At 49.7% G+C, this 13,359-nt stretch overlaps 2 protein-coding genes across 4 annotated transcripts; one reads left to right on the forward strand and one right to left on the reverse strand.

Moving 5' to 3' along the window:
• The first annotated feature begins 1,190 nt into the window (after positions 1-1,190).
• Positions 1,191-4,510, forward strand: Cdk4 (cyclin dependent kinase 4). 2 transcript variants are annotated; one of them, XM_041676566.1, is made up of 8 exons: positions 1,191-1,390; positions 1,647-2,062; positions 2,197-2,332; positions 2,446-2,613; positions 2,766-2,875; positions 3,385-3,435; positions 3,543-3,678; positions 4,133-4,510. In XM_041676566.1, the coding sequence occupies exons 2-8, from the start codon at positions 1,845-1,847 to the stop codon at positions 4,223-4,225; spliced, it is 912 nt and encodes a 303-aa protein (XP_041532500.1). In that variant the 5' UTR covers positions 1,191-1,390; positions 1,647-1,844; the 3' UTR covers positions 4,226-4,510. The 2 variants fall into 2 exon arrangements, with proteins under 2 accessions (XP_041532500.1, XP_041532495.1); XM_041676561.1 differs by having other exon boundaries at positions 1,826-2,062.
• On the reverse strand, positions 4,490-7,446 carry Tspan31 (tetraspanin 31). 2 transcript variants are annotated; one of them, XM_041676575.1, is made up of 6 exons: positions 7,249-7,446; positions 6,549-6,716; positions 6,133-6,213; positions 5,765-5,896; positions 5,476-5,589; positions 4,490-5,384 (listed from the first exon to the last, which is right to left on the reverse strand). In XM_041676575.1, the coding sequence occupies exons 1-6, from the start codon at positions 7,309-7,311 to the stop codon at positions 5,310-5,312; spliced, it is 633 nt and encodes a 210-aa protein (XP_041532509.1). In that variant the 5' UTR covers positions 7,312-7,446; the 3' UTR covers positions 4,490-5,309. The 2 variants fall into 2 exon arrangements, with proteins under 2 accessions (XP_041532509.1, XP_041532513.1); XM_041676579.1 differs by lacking the exon at positions 7,249-7,446 and adding an exon at positions 7,085-7,150.
• Positions 7,447-13,359: the final 5,913 nt, after the last annotated feature.

Here is a 13,359-nt window from a genome sequence, read left to right on the forward strand (position 1 = left end):
CACCACCATTGCCTGGTTAAAAATCAGTTTTAAATTATCTCGAGATTTTAGGTTGTTTCCCACAAATGAGTACATGGTTCTTTATTCCCATATACCTTAATGATGGGAAACAATAAAAGAGTTGGAGCCCATAAAACAATGTCAAATATACCTGTCTACCTAGATTTCTGTGGGCAGACACACCACTTGAGAAATGCTGTTTAGGCAAGGGTAGAGCTGAAGGCTGCCCTGAAAACTAAAAGGAATGTGACACCAATGAAGAGCCCGGGTTTGCAGAGACACGAGATTCTCAGGCAACGTGGTGGTCTGCAGTGGAGCTGGTGACCACGCTTGTACATGTTGTTGTCTGTTCATATGTACAATTACACACATGTAACAGAATACAGAATATGAGTGTTAAGAGCCTTTTACGATCAAGTGTCCTTATTGCCAATAACTCCTTGCTGCTTTGAATATTCCCAGGGAGGTTTACAAGTTGGAAGAGGGGAGGGCCACTCTTCCCCTACAGTGGCTAACTATATTAATCTTTTCTTCCGTCCATCTTTTAATCCTAGTTTCCCCCTCAGATAGAAAGTGTCTCCTCCCCTTCTTAAGACTACACTCGCCTACGTTAGCTATCCTTGGCGTTACTTTAAAGGGCGACTGACTGGAAACACCAAAACAAAAACATCGCATACCAAGTGAAAGGAAGAAGCACTTAGTAAAATTTTGTTGAATGAATGAGTAAAACAAAGACACAAATACGAATGTTTCCCCATGGCGGTGGAGTGGAAATATGACAGCAGCATCTCTGGTACCAGGATCTCCCACTAGCACCCCGACCTCCCGCCCACGGACAGACGTGTAGTGAGACTATAGATGCGCTCAGGCTCGGCCTTGAGCCGAGTGTTGAGCGCTGGTTGGCCCGGTTGCCATGGCACCGCCTGGTGCTCCACCCTCTCGCCCCCACAACCCCCCTCCTCAGCTGTCAGGGAACGGCAGCCAGTGTCACGTGCCACACAGCGTAACCACACCTCTGCTTCTCAGAGCAAAGTCAAGGGGTCACGTGGGATAGCAACAGGTCACGTGGTCGCTCCGGTCCGCGCCCCCTTCCTCCACCACACCCCTCCCATCAAGGCCGCCCCGGTCACCCAGTGCGCAGGACGGATGGCGGTCACGTGCCCCGAACGTCCGGCGTTCGCCCCGCCCCCCCAGTTTCCGCGCGCCTCTCTGGCAGCTGGTCACATGGTGAGGGTGGGGGTGAGGGGGCCTCTCTAGCTCGCGGCCTGTGTCTATGGTCTGGTCCGTAGCGTCCAGCTGCGCGGGACCGATCCCCGGTGTATGGCGCCTCAGGAACCGGCTCCCGGGCCCAGATAAAGGGCCACCTCCCCAGCTCTCGGCCGGGCGTAAGGTAAGTGCAGCCCCTTCCAGGGATGGGGTGCCAGTCGCCGTCACCACCGCCGCCTCGCTCCCCTTGGGTGCGCGTCGCTGGCTGCTTATGGAAGGGTGGCCCAAGGGCGGGAAGTGGGGGCCTTTGTGGTCGCGGGCGAGGGTGTGATTTTAGAGAATGAGGTGTGGAATCTTCGATGCCCGCCCTGTGCACCGTGTTGATCTTTGTGCCCAGTACGGTGTCCTCCGAGAGAAAAGCATTCTTCTTTTTTCTCCAGGACATCACGTGGCTGGAGGGCTTGGTGGTAGAGCCTTTTGTGTTACCTGAGGCGCGGGCTCTGGAAGTGTGAAGGGGACGGGCTGCTGAGTCGCGGGCAGGAATTCCTTTGTTACTGATGGGACATCCCCCTACTAGCTGTGAAAGAGAGTTTGGTATTTGAAGCCTCTGTGATTGTAGGAGATCCCCTGCTCCGAGTATGGCAACCTCTCGGTATGAACCAGTGGCTGAAATCGGTGTCGGCGCCTATGGGACGGTGTACAAAGCCCGGGATCCCCACAGTGGCCACTTTGTGGCCCTCAAGAGTGTGAGAGTTCCTAACGGAGGAGGAGCTGGAGGGGGCCTTCCCATCAGCACAGTTCGTGAGGTGGCCTTACTGAGGAGGTTGGAGGCCTTTGAACATCCCAATGTTGTAAGGTGAGAAAGTTGGGTGGGGAGGAAAGAATAGGATCTGTAATTCGGGTGTGTGGTCAGGAGTGGGACCGTAAAAATCAGGGGGCCACGTTGGATCGAAGGAGATTGACCCGTTGGTGACCATTTATTTTTGTCAGGCTAATGGATGTCTGTGCTACTTCCCGAACTGACCGAGACATCAAGGTTACCCTAGTGTTTGAGCACATAGACCAGGACCTAAGGACATACCTGGACAAAGCCCCACCACCAGGCTTGCCAGTTGAGACCATCAAGGTGAGTGCGGTGGACACTGAGAAGTGGACTGGGATCTTTGCGGTAGAACTTGTTGGGATTTTTGGCCACGTTCCATAGTTTCCAGTGGTCTGTGCTTTCTCCTTCAAAACCAGGATCTGATGCGGCAGTTTCTAAGCGGCCTAGATTTTCTGCATGCAAATTGCATTGTTCATCGAGACCTGAAACCGGAGAACATCCTGGTGACAAGCAATGGGACCGTCAAGCTGGCTGACTTTGGCTTAGCCCGAATCTACAGCTACCAGATGGCCCTCACCCCTGTGGTCAGTAGAAAGATGGCCGCCCAAATGGGCTGGGATGGTGGGTAGGATGTTATTGCCCATAGGACTGAGGCCATCCTGGACTTGATGTTTCCCAAGCCAGGCAGCTAGGATTCACAAGAAGGACCCTCACTGGTGTCTCCTCTCCTGTTCAGGTTGTCACGCTCTGGTACCGCGCCCCTGAAGTCCTCCTGCAGTCCACCTACGCCACACCTGTGGACATGTGGAGCGTTGGCTGTATCTTCGCGGAGATGTTCCGTCGAAAGTATGGGACTTGAAACTCTTTTGTTTTTGAGACAGGGTTTCTCTCTGTAGCCTTAGCTGTCCTGTAGACTCCCTCTGTAGACCAGGCTAGCCTTGAACTCAGATCTGCCTGGCTCAGGGCTTGGAACTCTTTAAGCCACCTTCAGTTCCACAAGCCCTGTTATTAATTATGGTGTTGGAGGCTGAAATCAGAACTGGATGTACACAGGCAAATCCTCTATCCCACCAAACTACAATCCCCACCCACGTCTTTTTATAAGATGTATCTGTTTTTGACCGTGTTGGACCCCGACCTAGGCTCTCGTATGTGTTAGGTGCATACACTGCCACCCAGCTGTAGTCCCAATCTCCCCTGTTGGTGTTTCAGGAGATGCAGGCGAACCTCCTGAAATGCCTCGGAGTTGGGAACGTCACACCCCTTCATCCTCCGTCCTCTCTAATCTGAGCCTTCATGGCTGGCATGCTCGTGTTCTTGAAATAATATATACTTGGGATATTTTTCTGCCTTAGGCCTCTCTTCTGTGGAAACTCGGAAGCCGACCAGTTGGGCAAAATTTTTGAGTAAGTATCCAGTCAGGAGGAAGGAAACTCCCTTTCTGAGTTTCCTTCTGCTCAGCTCCAGTGGGCAACTGAAAGGCTCCCTGAGCAGGGTTGTCCTATCCCTACAGTCTCATCGGATTGCCTCCAGAAGACGACTGGCCTCGAGAGGTCTCTCTGCCCCGAGGAGCCTTTTCCCCGAGAGGGCCTCGGCCAGTGCAGTCGGTGGTGCCGGAGATGGAGGAATCCGGAGCACAGCTGCTGCTGGTACTGCACATGGGCTGGGGGGTGGCTCTGTGGGTGAAGCTCTTAGGGCAGAAGTGTGGACCTGAGTTCGAATCCCCAGAACCCATGTAGAAGCTGTGTGTGGCAGCCAGCTTCTGTAGTGTTACTACAGCAAGATGGGGGGCGGGGGCAGAATTCCCTGGAAGCTCACAGGCCAGATAGCCTGGTGAATATAGTATCGACAAGAAACTCTGAAGCACCATGGAAGGGAAGGACTGACACCCCAGACTACCCTGACACGCCCACGCCCAAATTCTTTCACACATGAACACGCACGCACAAAGACCAACGTGGAATCCAGGTCTGGTTAATGGACTGGCTGTGGTTTTCGTTGCTGTGAGTGGGTGGCAGAGTAGGGGTAAAGGGAACCCCTTGCAGCTTTGGTAGGGTGGGCACCCCCTCTTCCATTCTTTCTGACCTTTGCCTCTCCCCTTAGGAGATGCTGACTTTTAACCCACATAAGCGGATCTCGGCCTTCCGTGCCCTGCAGCACTCTTACCTGCACAAGGAAGAAAGTGACCCAGAGTGAGAAGAGTGGCTGGGCTGCCTTTCGTCTCTGGACACCGAGCACGAGACTCTCAACCTCTGCCTTCCTCTAGGGCTGTGGAGACTCCTCCAGTTTTTTACAGAGAATATTTTAAGCCTTAAATGACATTCCCTTCCCCACTTCTCCTTAGGAGGCTTACCCTCTTGCCCCCCCCCATTCTCTACACTAAGGGGTGGGTGTATCTGTCTTCTCCCCTCCCTGATTTATATTGGGATCTTTTTTATACAGCAAAACGAGACAAAGAAATATGGTCTTTTTTTTCTTTAATGTTTTTCTGATTGGCTTTGCCTTTGGGAGATTTGAGGGCCCCGTGGGAAGGTTCCCTGTAACATCTGTAGACGGTTACACAGGACCCAGATGAGCAGCCCAGCTCTTTGGCTGACAAGGTTAGAAAGAATCTTTCAATTTCTTTCTCTGAATACTCAGTTAAAATGGCTTTAGTTTTGAGTTCACTGCTTCATTCTGGGTCCTGCCTTGGCAAGACTTGTGAGTGGGGCTGGGGCTGTAGTTCAGTGGTGGAAACACTTGCCTGGCATGTGTGAGGCCCTGGGCTAAAGCCCCAGCACTGCCTCCCCCACCCAAGAAAGTTGTTTCCCCCTGGTACTTTCTGATTTGTCCTTGGAGCCAACCTAAGGAGTCAAAAGGAGGGGAAATGGTTATGAAGGGCATGCAGCCCCTGCTCATGCTTCTAAGAGTATACTGTATTTTCTAGGGGGAGGTATAAAGTTTTCCTTTCCCTATATCTTGTTCCCATCAAAATATGTAAGACAAAATTTGTCTATCACTTGATGGGTTTTAGGAAATGAGGCGAGGGGCCTTTTTTTCTTTTAAAACAAAAACCAGATGGCGGTCCCCACCCCAGGTTTTCAAAACTCTAGGTGGGGGGTGGTATAAAAAGCTGGGAGAATGCAAAACCAAGTCAGGAGGACCCAGAGACTTGCTGAGTGTGGTGACACACCTGTAATCCTACCACCTGGGGGCTGTGGCAGGGGGGATCCAGAACCCAAGGTCATCCTTGATTACATAGAAAGTTGGGAGCCAGTCTAGGCTATCTGGAAGACCGAATCTACAAAAAGGCACTGGGGTTGGCTCGGGGGTCCTTTTGATTCCGGAATCTCATTGCCAGCCAAACACCAAGGATCTACAGGAAAGGGAGAGAGAAAGCAAGTTATTTTTGAGTCTTGGGTTTTAAGGCTTACAGGTGTCTACATGAAGGAAATGGGAATCATTACCTCTGTGAAGCTAAAGAAGAGCCCAACACCACCTAGGATTTTCAGGGCTTTGTCTGAGTGTTTAAGGAACTTCTCCCCACACATCTGGCATGCAGAACTCCTGGTCTTGCACATCTGAGGACAAAAGTAGCTACAATGCACATCATTCCCAGACTGGAGCCCCACTTGGCTAAACCCTTGCAGCCTCTATTTCTTTAGCATCACTCAGTGAAGACTGACACCTCACCCTGAGGCCACCTCTGCCCCTTGCCCACTTCTTCCTCACTGTGCTCCCAATCCTTGAACTTACCGCACCGCAGGAAGTATCGTCTTGTGGGTATGGAGCTGTAAGGTTGAACAAACCACAGCAATCAAAGCTTCTCTCCAATTCATGCCGGGTACTGTTGCTCATGACCCACCAAGACGCATTGATGACATCTGTCTAGAGCATATAGGCAGAGGAGTGTCAACCTACCCCTGCACTCTAGCAAGGGCAATCAGCACACAGAATCCCACAGAAACAGGACGCGTGTCATGGTCACAGACAATGTTAAGTGTGTTTCTCAGAGTCTACATCTTGGGGAAATAACCATACATCTCAGAGGATGAAGGTAATGAAACGGTCAGATTTAGCTTTAAAGGCAGGGAAAGCATGCACTTGAGAGGGCATCACCTTACCTGTTTGCTGCGGTTAATAGCCAGACATGAGCAAGAGATTCCAAACTGGAAGATGAAGACCAAGCCAAGGATGATCATGTACTGAGAGGAAGTTATGGCAAAAAAGATCTGGTTTCCATTGAAAATATCTCAGTGTGAAGGCCAGCCTGGTGTAAGTTCCAGGCTAGCAGGACTATGTAGCACGATCCCATTTTTTTGTTTTTAAAAATCTCACTCAGTGTAATTTGTAACTGCAATGTGGCAGGCGAGGGATTAGAGTTCAAGGCCCTTCTCTGTCCATAAAACCATAGTTTATCGAGTTGAGAACAAAAACGTCAATTTCTGTGAGTTACAGAATAAAAACAGACACACCTGAGGTCCCCTGCCCTTCTAGCAAAAGCCTACCCAGGGACCCCAATTACTCCAGGTCAGGATACAAAGAAGAGCAGCACTTGGTGGTGGTTAACAGCCCCCACGAGCCCAGCCACTGCAATCAGGAGAAGGAAGACTCCCACAGCAATGACTCCTCCAATGATGTGAATGCTGGACACCAGGCCCAGGCCCTTGCCCCAGGCAGCCACGCCAATGAGCAATAAGCCCACGAGCTGCAAGAAACAGAAAGCAGAGTACACTTCAGCCTGATGTGGTGGCTCACACCTGTGATCCACGCAACCGCAGCACAACCAAGTTCTAGGTTAACCTGTACTAGCTACAAAGACCCTGTCATCGCCAAAGAATTCTAGCATGCAGCACAGCCAAAGGCTAGTCCACGTCCCCTTGTAATAAATGGGTAACCAACTGAGATGTGCTTTCTGGGCGCTCTTCGCAAGTAACTGGGAATAGCTGGGATCGTAGGGCAATGGCAGTAGCGTCTCGAGATACGAACCCCTTAGGGAGCATAAGTGAAGACTGGGACTATAGGCCCGCAGTCTTCGACCCACCCCTCCCCACCACCAAACAAACCCCTCATCACCGGAAGTCTCTTCTCTTCCACGGAAGTCCCCAGGAATTCCCTCTTCGCCGGAAGTTTCTGGGAGGCTTCCCAGAACCCCCAGTAAACCCCTCTACCCACCGGAAGTGCCCTAGAAATTTTCCCTTCTTTCCGTCCCGGAGCTTTCCCCACCTCCAAAACCTCACCATATAAACCACGTTGAGAGCACATAACGCATTCTTGGAACAGGCAAATCCGCCGCAAACCATCTCCCCAGTTCTGGGGACCCAAATGGTCCCAAGGACTTGAGGAGAGGGTATTGGGGACCGTCTTGTAGGACTCCAACAGCTTCTATCGCTTTAAATCCAAGCCAGCCAAATCAATTCTCTGCGCCTGCACCGTCCCACCCCTGCCTCTGGATTGGCGAAACTCGTAGCTAATCCAAGACATCCAGGATTTCAGTGCCAATCAATCTGCATTACGTCACCAGCCCGCCTCCTAGTCCTTCCCTCAGTTTCTTCATTGGACGAAACTTAAAAAAACTGAAGACTGGGTTTCTAAACAGTTTCTTAGGGAACAGAGCCTAAACTTCAAAACCCTGGATTCCTGTGCTCCGAGGTGCAACATTAGGAATCCGAGGAGAGACTCAGGTGAACAGAAAAAAAAGGGGGCTTGTAAAGGTGGGAGGAAGGGGCTCTGCCCCTCCAAGGATAACCCTTCCCCGCCGTTTACCCCGTGTTTCACGGTAATCTCACGATGATGCCATCGTTTTGTTCGTGCGTCACACTCTGGAACAGCAAGAGGATACAAATATTGAGCTGTGCAGCCCAGCTAGAGAGGATCCAAGTCAAGCATAGCAACAGCCGGCAAATCCTCACGCATTTGTTAAATGTGTCTACTAGTACGCATGTCCTGTTCTGCATTCCTTCCTCTGCAGTGTGACCATGCCAGAAATTCAAGTGGAAACAGTGACTTGGAAGCCGGTGCATTCCCATTCCTGACAAAATCACAGGCGCAGACCCTGGTGTCTTCTACATCTTTAGAACACATGGCTGGCACAAAATGACACAGGTGTGGGGGCGGGACTGGAATATGAATAAATAAAGAGCGTCCATACTTTTTATTTGTTTGTTTTGTTTTTTGAGACAGTGATTACCTGTATAATAGTACTAGCTGTCCTGGAACTAGCTCTTGTAGACCAGGCTGGCCTCGAACTCACAGGGATTCGCCTGCCTCTGCCTCCCGAGTGCTGGGATTAAGGCGTGCGCCACTACTGCCTGGCCATACTTTCTTTCTTTCTTTTTTTTTTTTTTAACTCTATGTGCATTTTGCCTGCATGTACGTCTGTGCGAGAGTGTCAGATCCCCGGGAACTGGAGTTAGACAGTTGTGAGCTGTCATGTGGATGCTGGGAATTTAATCAAGGTCCTCTGGGGGAGCAGCCAGTGTTCTTAACCACTGAGCCATCTCTCCAGCCCCGATTTTCCATACTTCCACTCCAGATGGGGGTATAATGGGTCAATAACGTTATTGCATAAGCATCTGGACGTAGTACCCTTTGAATAGGAGTGAGAAATGGCACAATCCTTCCCTACAGTCTAGTCCTAACAGGGGAGTCAAACCACAGGGTTTTAACTTTGTGACTATCTGTGTGTGCCAAGTACTTCAGCCATAAAATGGGGACAGATGGCGATGCACCTACCTCTAACAATGCTACTCTGGAAACTCCCGGATTGTTGTGAGCACGGAGGGAGCTAGAATATATAAAATGCCCCAGTCAATACCCCGTACCTAGCAACTCGGTTATTACTGTTTAGCCCCCTTTTTTTTTTTTTTTTTGGTTTTTCGAGACAGGGTTTCTCTGTGGTTTTGGAGCCTGTCCTGGAACTAGCTCTTGTAGACCAGGCTGGTTTCGAACTCACAGAGATCCGCCTGCCTCTGCCTCCCAAGTGCTGGGATTAAAGGCGTGCGCCACCACCGCCCGGCTTGTTTAGCCCATTTTTATGGAGACTAGTAAATGATCCAAACTCAACCCCTATCTCTTCAAATATAAAGATGTCCACAGTTACCCTTCATAAACTATCCTCAAGAAAATATGCATGAAGATCTAGAGAGTTGGTACTCAAGTTCAGTTCCCAGAACCCACATGGTGGCTCACAACCATCCATAGCTCCAGTTCCACAGGGCCCAATATCTTCTTACCCACGGAGGCACCAAGCACACACGTAGCACACATACATATGTGCAGGCACACTCATACACAGAAAATAAATTTTTAAATAAAATAAATAATGGCTGAGGGGCTGGAGAGATGGCTCAGAGGGTAAGAGCACTGCCTGCTCTTCCAAAGGTCCTGAGTTAAATTCCCAGCAACCACATGGTGGCTCACAACCATCTGTAATGAGGTCTGGTGCCCTCTTCTGGCCTGCAGGCATACACACAGAATATTGTATACATAATAAATAAATAAATTTTTTTAAAAAAATAATGGCTGATCCATAGTGGCGCTCGCCTTTAATCCCAACACTTGGAAGACAGAGGCAGGCAGATCTCTGTGAGTTCAAGGCCAGCCTGGTCTACAGAGTGAGTTCCAGGACAGCGAGGGCTACACAGAAAACCTCTGTCTTGAAAAACAATAAAATAAATACTTTTAAAATAGTTTTTTTTAAAAAAGAAGTGATACAAAATTAAATAATTTGGTATATCTAGATAGGTTCAATCTGTCTTTGAAACAGAATAATTAGGCCAAAGCTGTGGAGATAAGGGGCTTGTTCTGCAAGTGTCCGGACCAGAACTTGGATCCCAGAGTGTACATAAAGACCAGGCAGGCTGCTTCCTGTAACTCTGGCACTCTAGAGGTGGAGATGGGGTCTTCAGGGAAAGATGGCTAGCTAGTTTCATCAGAAAGTTCTAGACTTGTGAGAGACCTTGCCTCAATGAATACAGTGGAGAGTGTTGTGGGAATTCATTTCCGCCAGTAGTTTTGGGGTACTGGTTTTAGGGCGTGGCTTCTGTGTGCAGACGTGATCTCTTATTAGGAAGAGGAGGGGTCTCTCTGGCTCTCTTGGGAGGTCAGAATAGAAGCAAGCTTGTGCGGCTGTTCACATCTCCCTGGGCAGAGCAGGGGGACTCAGCAGCTGGACCCATAGCAGTTTCTACCTTGTCCTGTATTTTGTGAGCCTACATTTCCCTTTGAGTCCCCATAATAAAGACCTTTGTAAATTCTCACATCAGGAGAGCAATCGAGGAAGACACAATGACGAGTTTGGACTAACCCCCACACACAAAGGCACACATGTCCATGTGTACCCGCACACACATGATGTGACGGGCAGCTCTAACTGTGTTGACAGGGTTTAGGATCATCTGGGGAGAGGGGCTTAGTGACAGTTTTTCTATGTGGGGTTGGCTTGTGGGCAAGTCTCTGTGAGGGTGTCTTAATTAACTGATGTGAAAAAGAACCGGTCCACAGTGGGTGGCCCCATTCCCTAGGCAGGAAGTTATGAACTGCACAAGAGCGGAACACAAACAGGTGAGCCTATGACACCACACAGCAATGGCTATAACGCAGAACCATAGCTGAAAGAAACCCTTCTTGACTAAGTTCGTTTTTTGCCAGGGAACTGTAACACAGTAAAAGAGATGAAACCAGAACATATGGGAACACACACACCGTGCTGCACCATACACCTGCCAAAAAATAACAATAATTGAGCCAACCCATTACCTACAACCTCCCCAACTTGCTTTATCTCCATTTTCGCTTCCAATTCCTCATTTTTCTTCTATATCAGGCCATGACTCAAGAGCAGAACAATGGTACTGAGGGACTAGCTGGCAAGTATCTCAGTTGTGTGTGTATTAAATTAAAAGTACAATCGGATCTTTTTTCACCGGATATGGACCTTTCTGAGCAACAGTTTGCCCTTCTGCATAATGGTAGTAAATTATCCTACCCTTTCGGCTTGTCGTTATTATGTATGAAAGCATGTTGTAAATGATTAAATGCTATATACATGCTAATTATTATTATTATTTTTAAAACATGCTAATTATTATGACAGAAGCTGGACTTGGAGCACATAGTTTTATCTGGCTATAGGTTATTTTCCTCCCCTATAACCCATTCTTCCCATAACTACTTGGGTCCTATAAACAGGAGATGGTTCTAGTGAATAGCTGACTAAGGGAAGCTAATAGAAACATGTATACAGAGGGTGTGAATAACTGGGACTTGAACTCTTGATGTTCAGCAGGCTGAGTCTTAGCTTTAATGGCTGGGCATACAGTAATGAATAGCTGGACACTAGCATACGGGCCTCTGTGGTGACAGAGCGAGGCATGGAGATTTCTGTGTGATTCTCAGACAAATTTGCAGATCACCAAGAATACAGGCTCCTCCCTGTGATCTCGCTGGCCACATTCTCCCAGAACCAACACCTATCTTAATTAGCTACCTCCCACAGAGGCTGGGAGAACTCCTATTAAGGTTGCTCCCTTCACCTGACAGGAGTCATAGCCGGGACTGACTGTCAGAGCTGCAGGGCCAACGCTAGAGGGGGCAGGAGGTGTAAGAGGTAGTAAAGTACTGTGTGGGTTGTGGGTTTGAAACTCACCAGTCAGGAAGTGAGGCCGACAGACGGAAGGGCGGGCAGGGTTGAGGAGTTCTGGGGCACAGCAGAAGGGGCCTTCTGAAGTTTGGGGGCTGGGAGGTCATGGGCTTCAGGGCCAGGGGTGGTTGTTAGTCTGGCGAGCCAGGTCTGTGCAACATGCATGCCCAGAGGCAGTTGGCTCTAGCCACAGTGAGAGCAGAAGTCAGACGACATGAGGTGGCCAAGCAGGCTCTAAGCCGACTCAGGAAGCTGGCAGAGAGAGTGGGTGACCCTGATCTCCGAGATGGTATCCAGGCCTCACTGGACAACATACGAGGTAAGAGACGCGTCAATCCCTAACTTGACTGTTTGGGGGACCAGCAGGGGACACAGAAAGGCTTAACCGTGTCATAACATAACTGCTTGCTGTTCAAGCAGTTACTTCCTAGTTTGTAAGATGGAGCTGGGACTCAGGATGAGAACGTTTGGGGAGGATGGCCAAAGATGTGGAGGGGAGCATCATTATTCCCCTTTCCAAAATCGCCTCTGAACAAATTAATAGTCATTGTGGAGCCGACCTTCTGGGCAGCAGAGAGTAGATAAGCGTTGGGGAGACAGGCTTAACAGACCCATTAGATAGATGTCCCTGTCTGGGTGGTCCAGAACGAGAGGCACTCAGGGGCAGGAGGTTCTGGGACTTGGTAATGTATTCATTCCCAGGACCCACTAAAGATCAGGGACCTCTTCTTTCCAGCTGAGAGAAACACACATGCAGAAGGGAGGAGGTGTGCTATGTCAGGGACACACTCACACTTAAGCGGCATGCTTTGTATAGCTGCAGTGTGGTGAGGTCCCCAGGACTTGACACAGTCCCTCTCCTCCTGTGTTCCCTTTCTTGTCTTCCCCTCACCTCCTTAGTGCCTTCCGTTTTACCTCCTGAGTGCCATTAGAGTAAGTGATGACAACACAGGGAGGAAGTGCTGTCATGGCAACACCATCCGCCACATCCTCCTTGCCCACTGTAGCCTTGGATCCTGTGGTGGGGCCCTGGCAAGCCTGTTCTCCATCCACAAAGGCCCACCACGGAGGAACTGGGGGATCTGTTTATATTTCATCCATCTGTGGCTGCCCAGGAACTCACAAAAGCAAGCTTCCTTGCCTGAGAAGTGTGTCAGGCAGAAATCCATCTTTATCAAACCCTGACTATTCTAGATATCAGTCATCTCCATTCTCAGCAACTTTTCCAGGAAGGAAATGTCAAAAAAAAATTCCATCAAGGACACCTCCTGACACCAGGGTACAGTTTAGAGGAAGGTTTGGATGGTTTAGGATTTGGTGGGATAGTCCCATTCCCTTCCCATGCCTCCTTCTTCTCCTTGCTCCTCTGAAGCTAGTATTGTTCAGCTCCTGCATCCAACCCTTTGACAGGACAACAGCTGTGTCTCCTCTGATATCCCAGGTGATGAAAAAGGAGACCTAGTAGGACCACCTAGGAAAGAACTCTAGATCCCACCTTCGTCGGAAGTAGAGTGGGGTTGGGACCAGGCTTAGTTCTAGGAAAGGGGAGAGCTAGTGTGAGAGGGCACACCAGTAGTCCTAGCACCATAGCCCCACGACCCAGGAGAACGGACAGTAATCCTAGCACCATAGCCCCACGACCCAGGAGAACGGACAGTAATCCTAGCACCATAGCCCCACGACCCAGGAGAACAGAGCAGGATTAAGA

Source organism: Microtus oregoni, unplaced genomic scaffold, assembly GCF_018167655.1.
Source record: "Microtus oregoni isolate MIOR12 unplaced genomic scaffold, Mior012 000001F_ref0000356, whole genome shotgun sequence".
NCBI classification, from domain to species: domain Eukaryota; kingdom Metazoa; phylum Chordata; class Mammalia; order Rodentia; family Cricetidae; genus Microtus; species Microtus oregoni.

What these genes read in the sequence shown, in the direction of transcription:
- Cdk4 (XM_041676566.1), top strand. Translation starts at nt 1,845, where the DNA reads ATGGCAACCTCTCGGTATGAACCAGTGGCTGAAATCGGTGTCGGCGCC. An exon ending in GAACATCCCAATGTTGTAAG is followed by an intron (nt 2,063 to 2,196) that starts GTGAGAAAGTTG and finishes TATTTTTGTCAG; the next exon opens with GCTAATGGATGTCTGTGCTA. An exon ending in CCGGAGCACAGCTGCTGCTG is followed by an intron (nt 3,679 to 4,132) that starts GTACTGCACATG and finishes CTCTCCCCTTAG; the next exon opens with GAGATGCTGACTTTTAACCC.
- Tspan31 (XM_041676575.1), bottom strand. Translation starts at nt 7,311, where the DNA reads ATGGTTTGCGGCGGATTTGCCTGTTCCAAGAATGCGTTATGTGCTCTC. An exon ending in CTCTCAACGTGGTTTATATG is followed by an intron (nt 6,717 to 7,248) that starts GTGAGGTTTTGG and finishes TGTTTCTTGCAG; the next exon opens with CTCGTGGGCTTATTGCTCAT. An exon ending in TCTTCTTTAGCTTCACAGAG is followed by an intron (nt 5,385 to 5,475) that starts GTAATGATTCCC and finishes CCTTTCCTGTAG; the next exon opens with ATCCTTGGTGTTTGGCTGGC.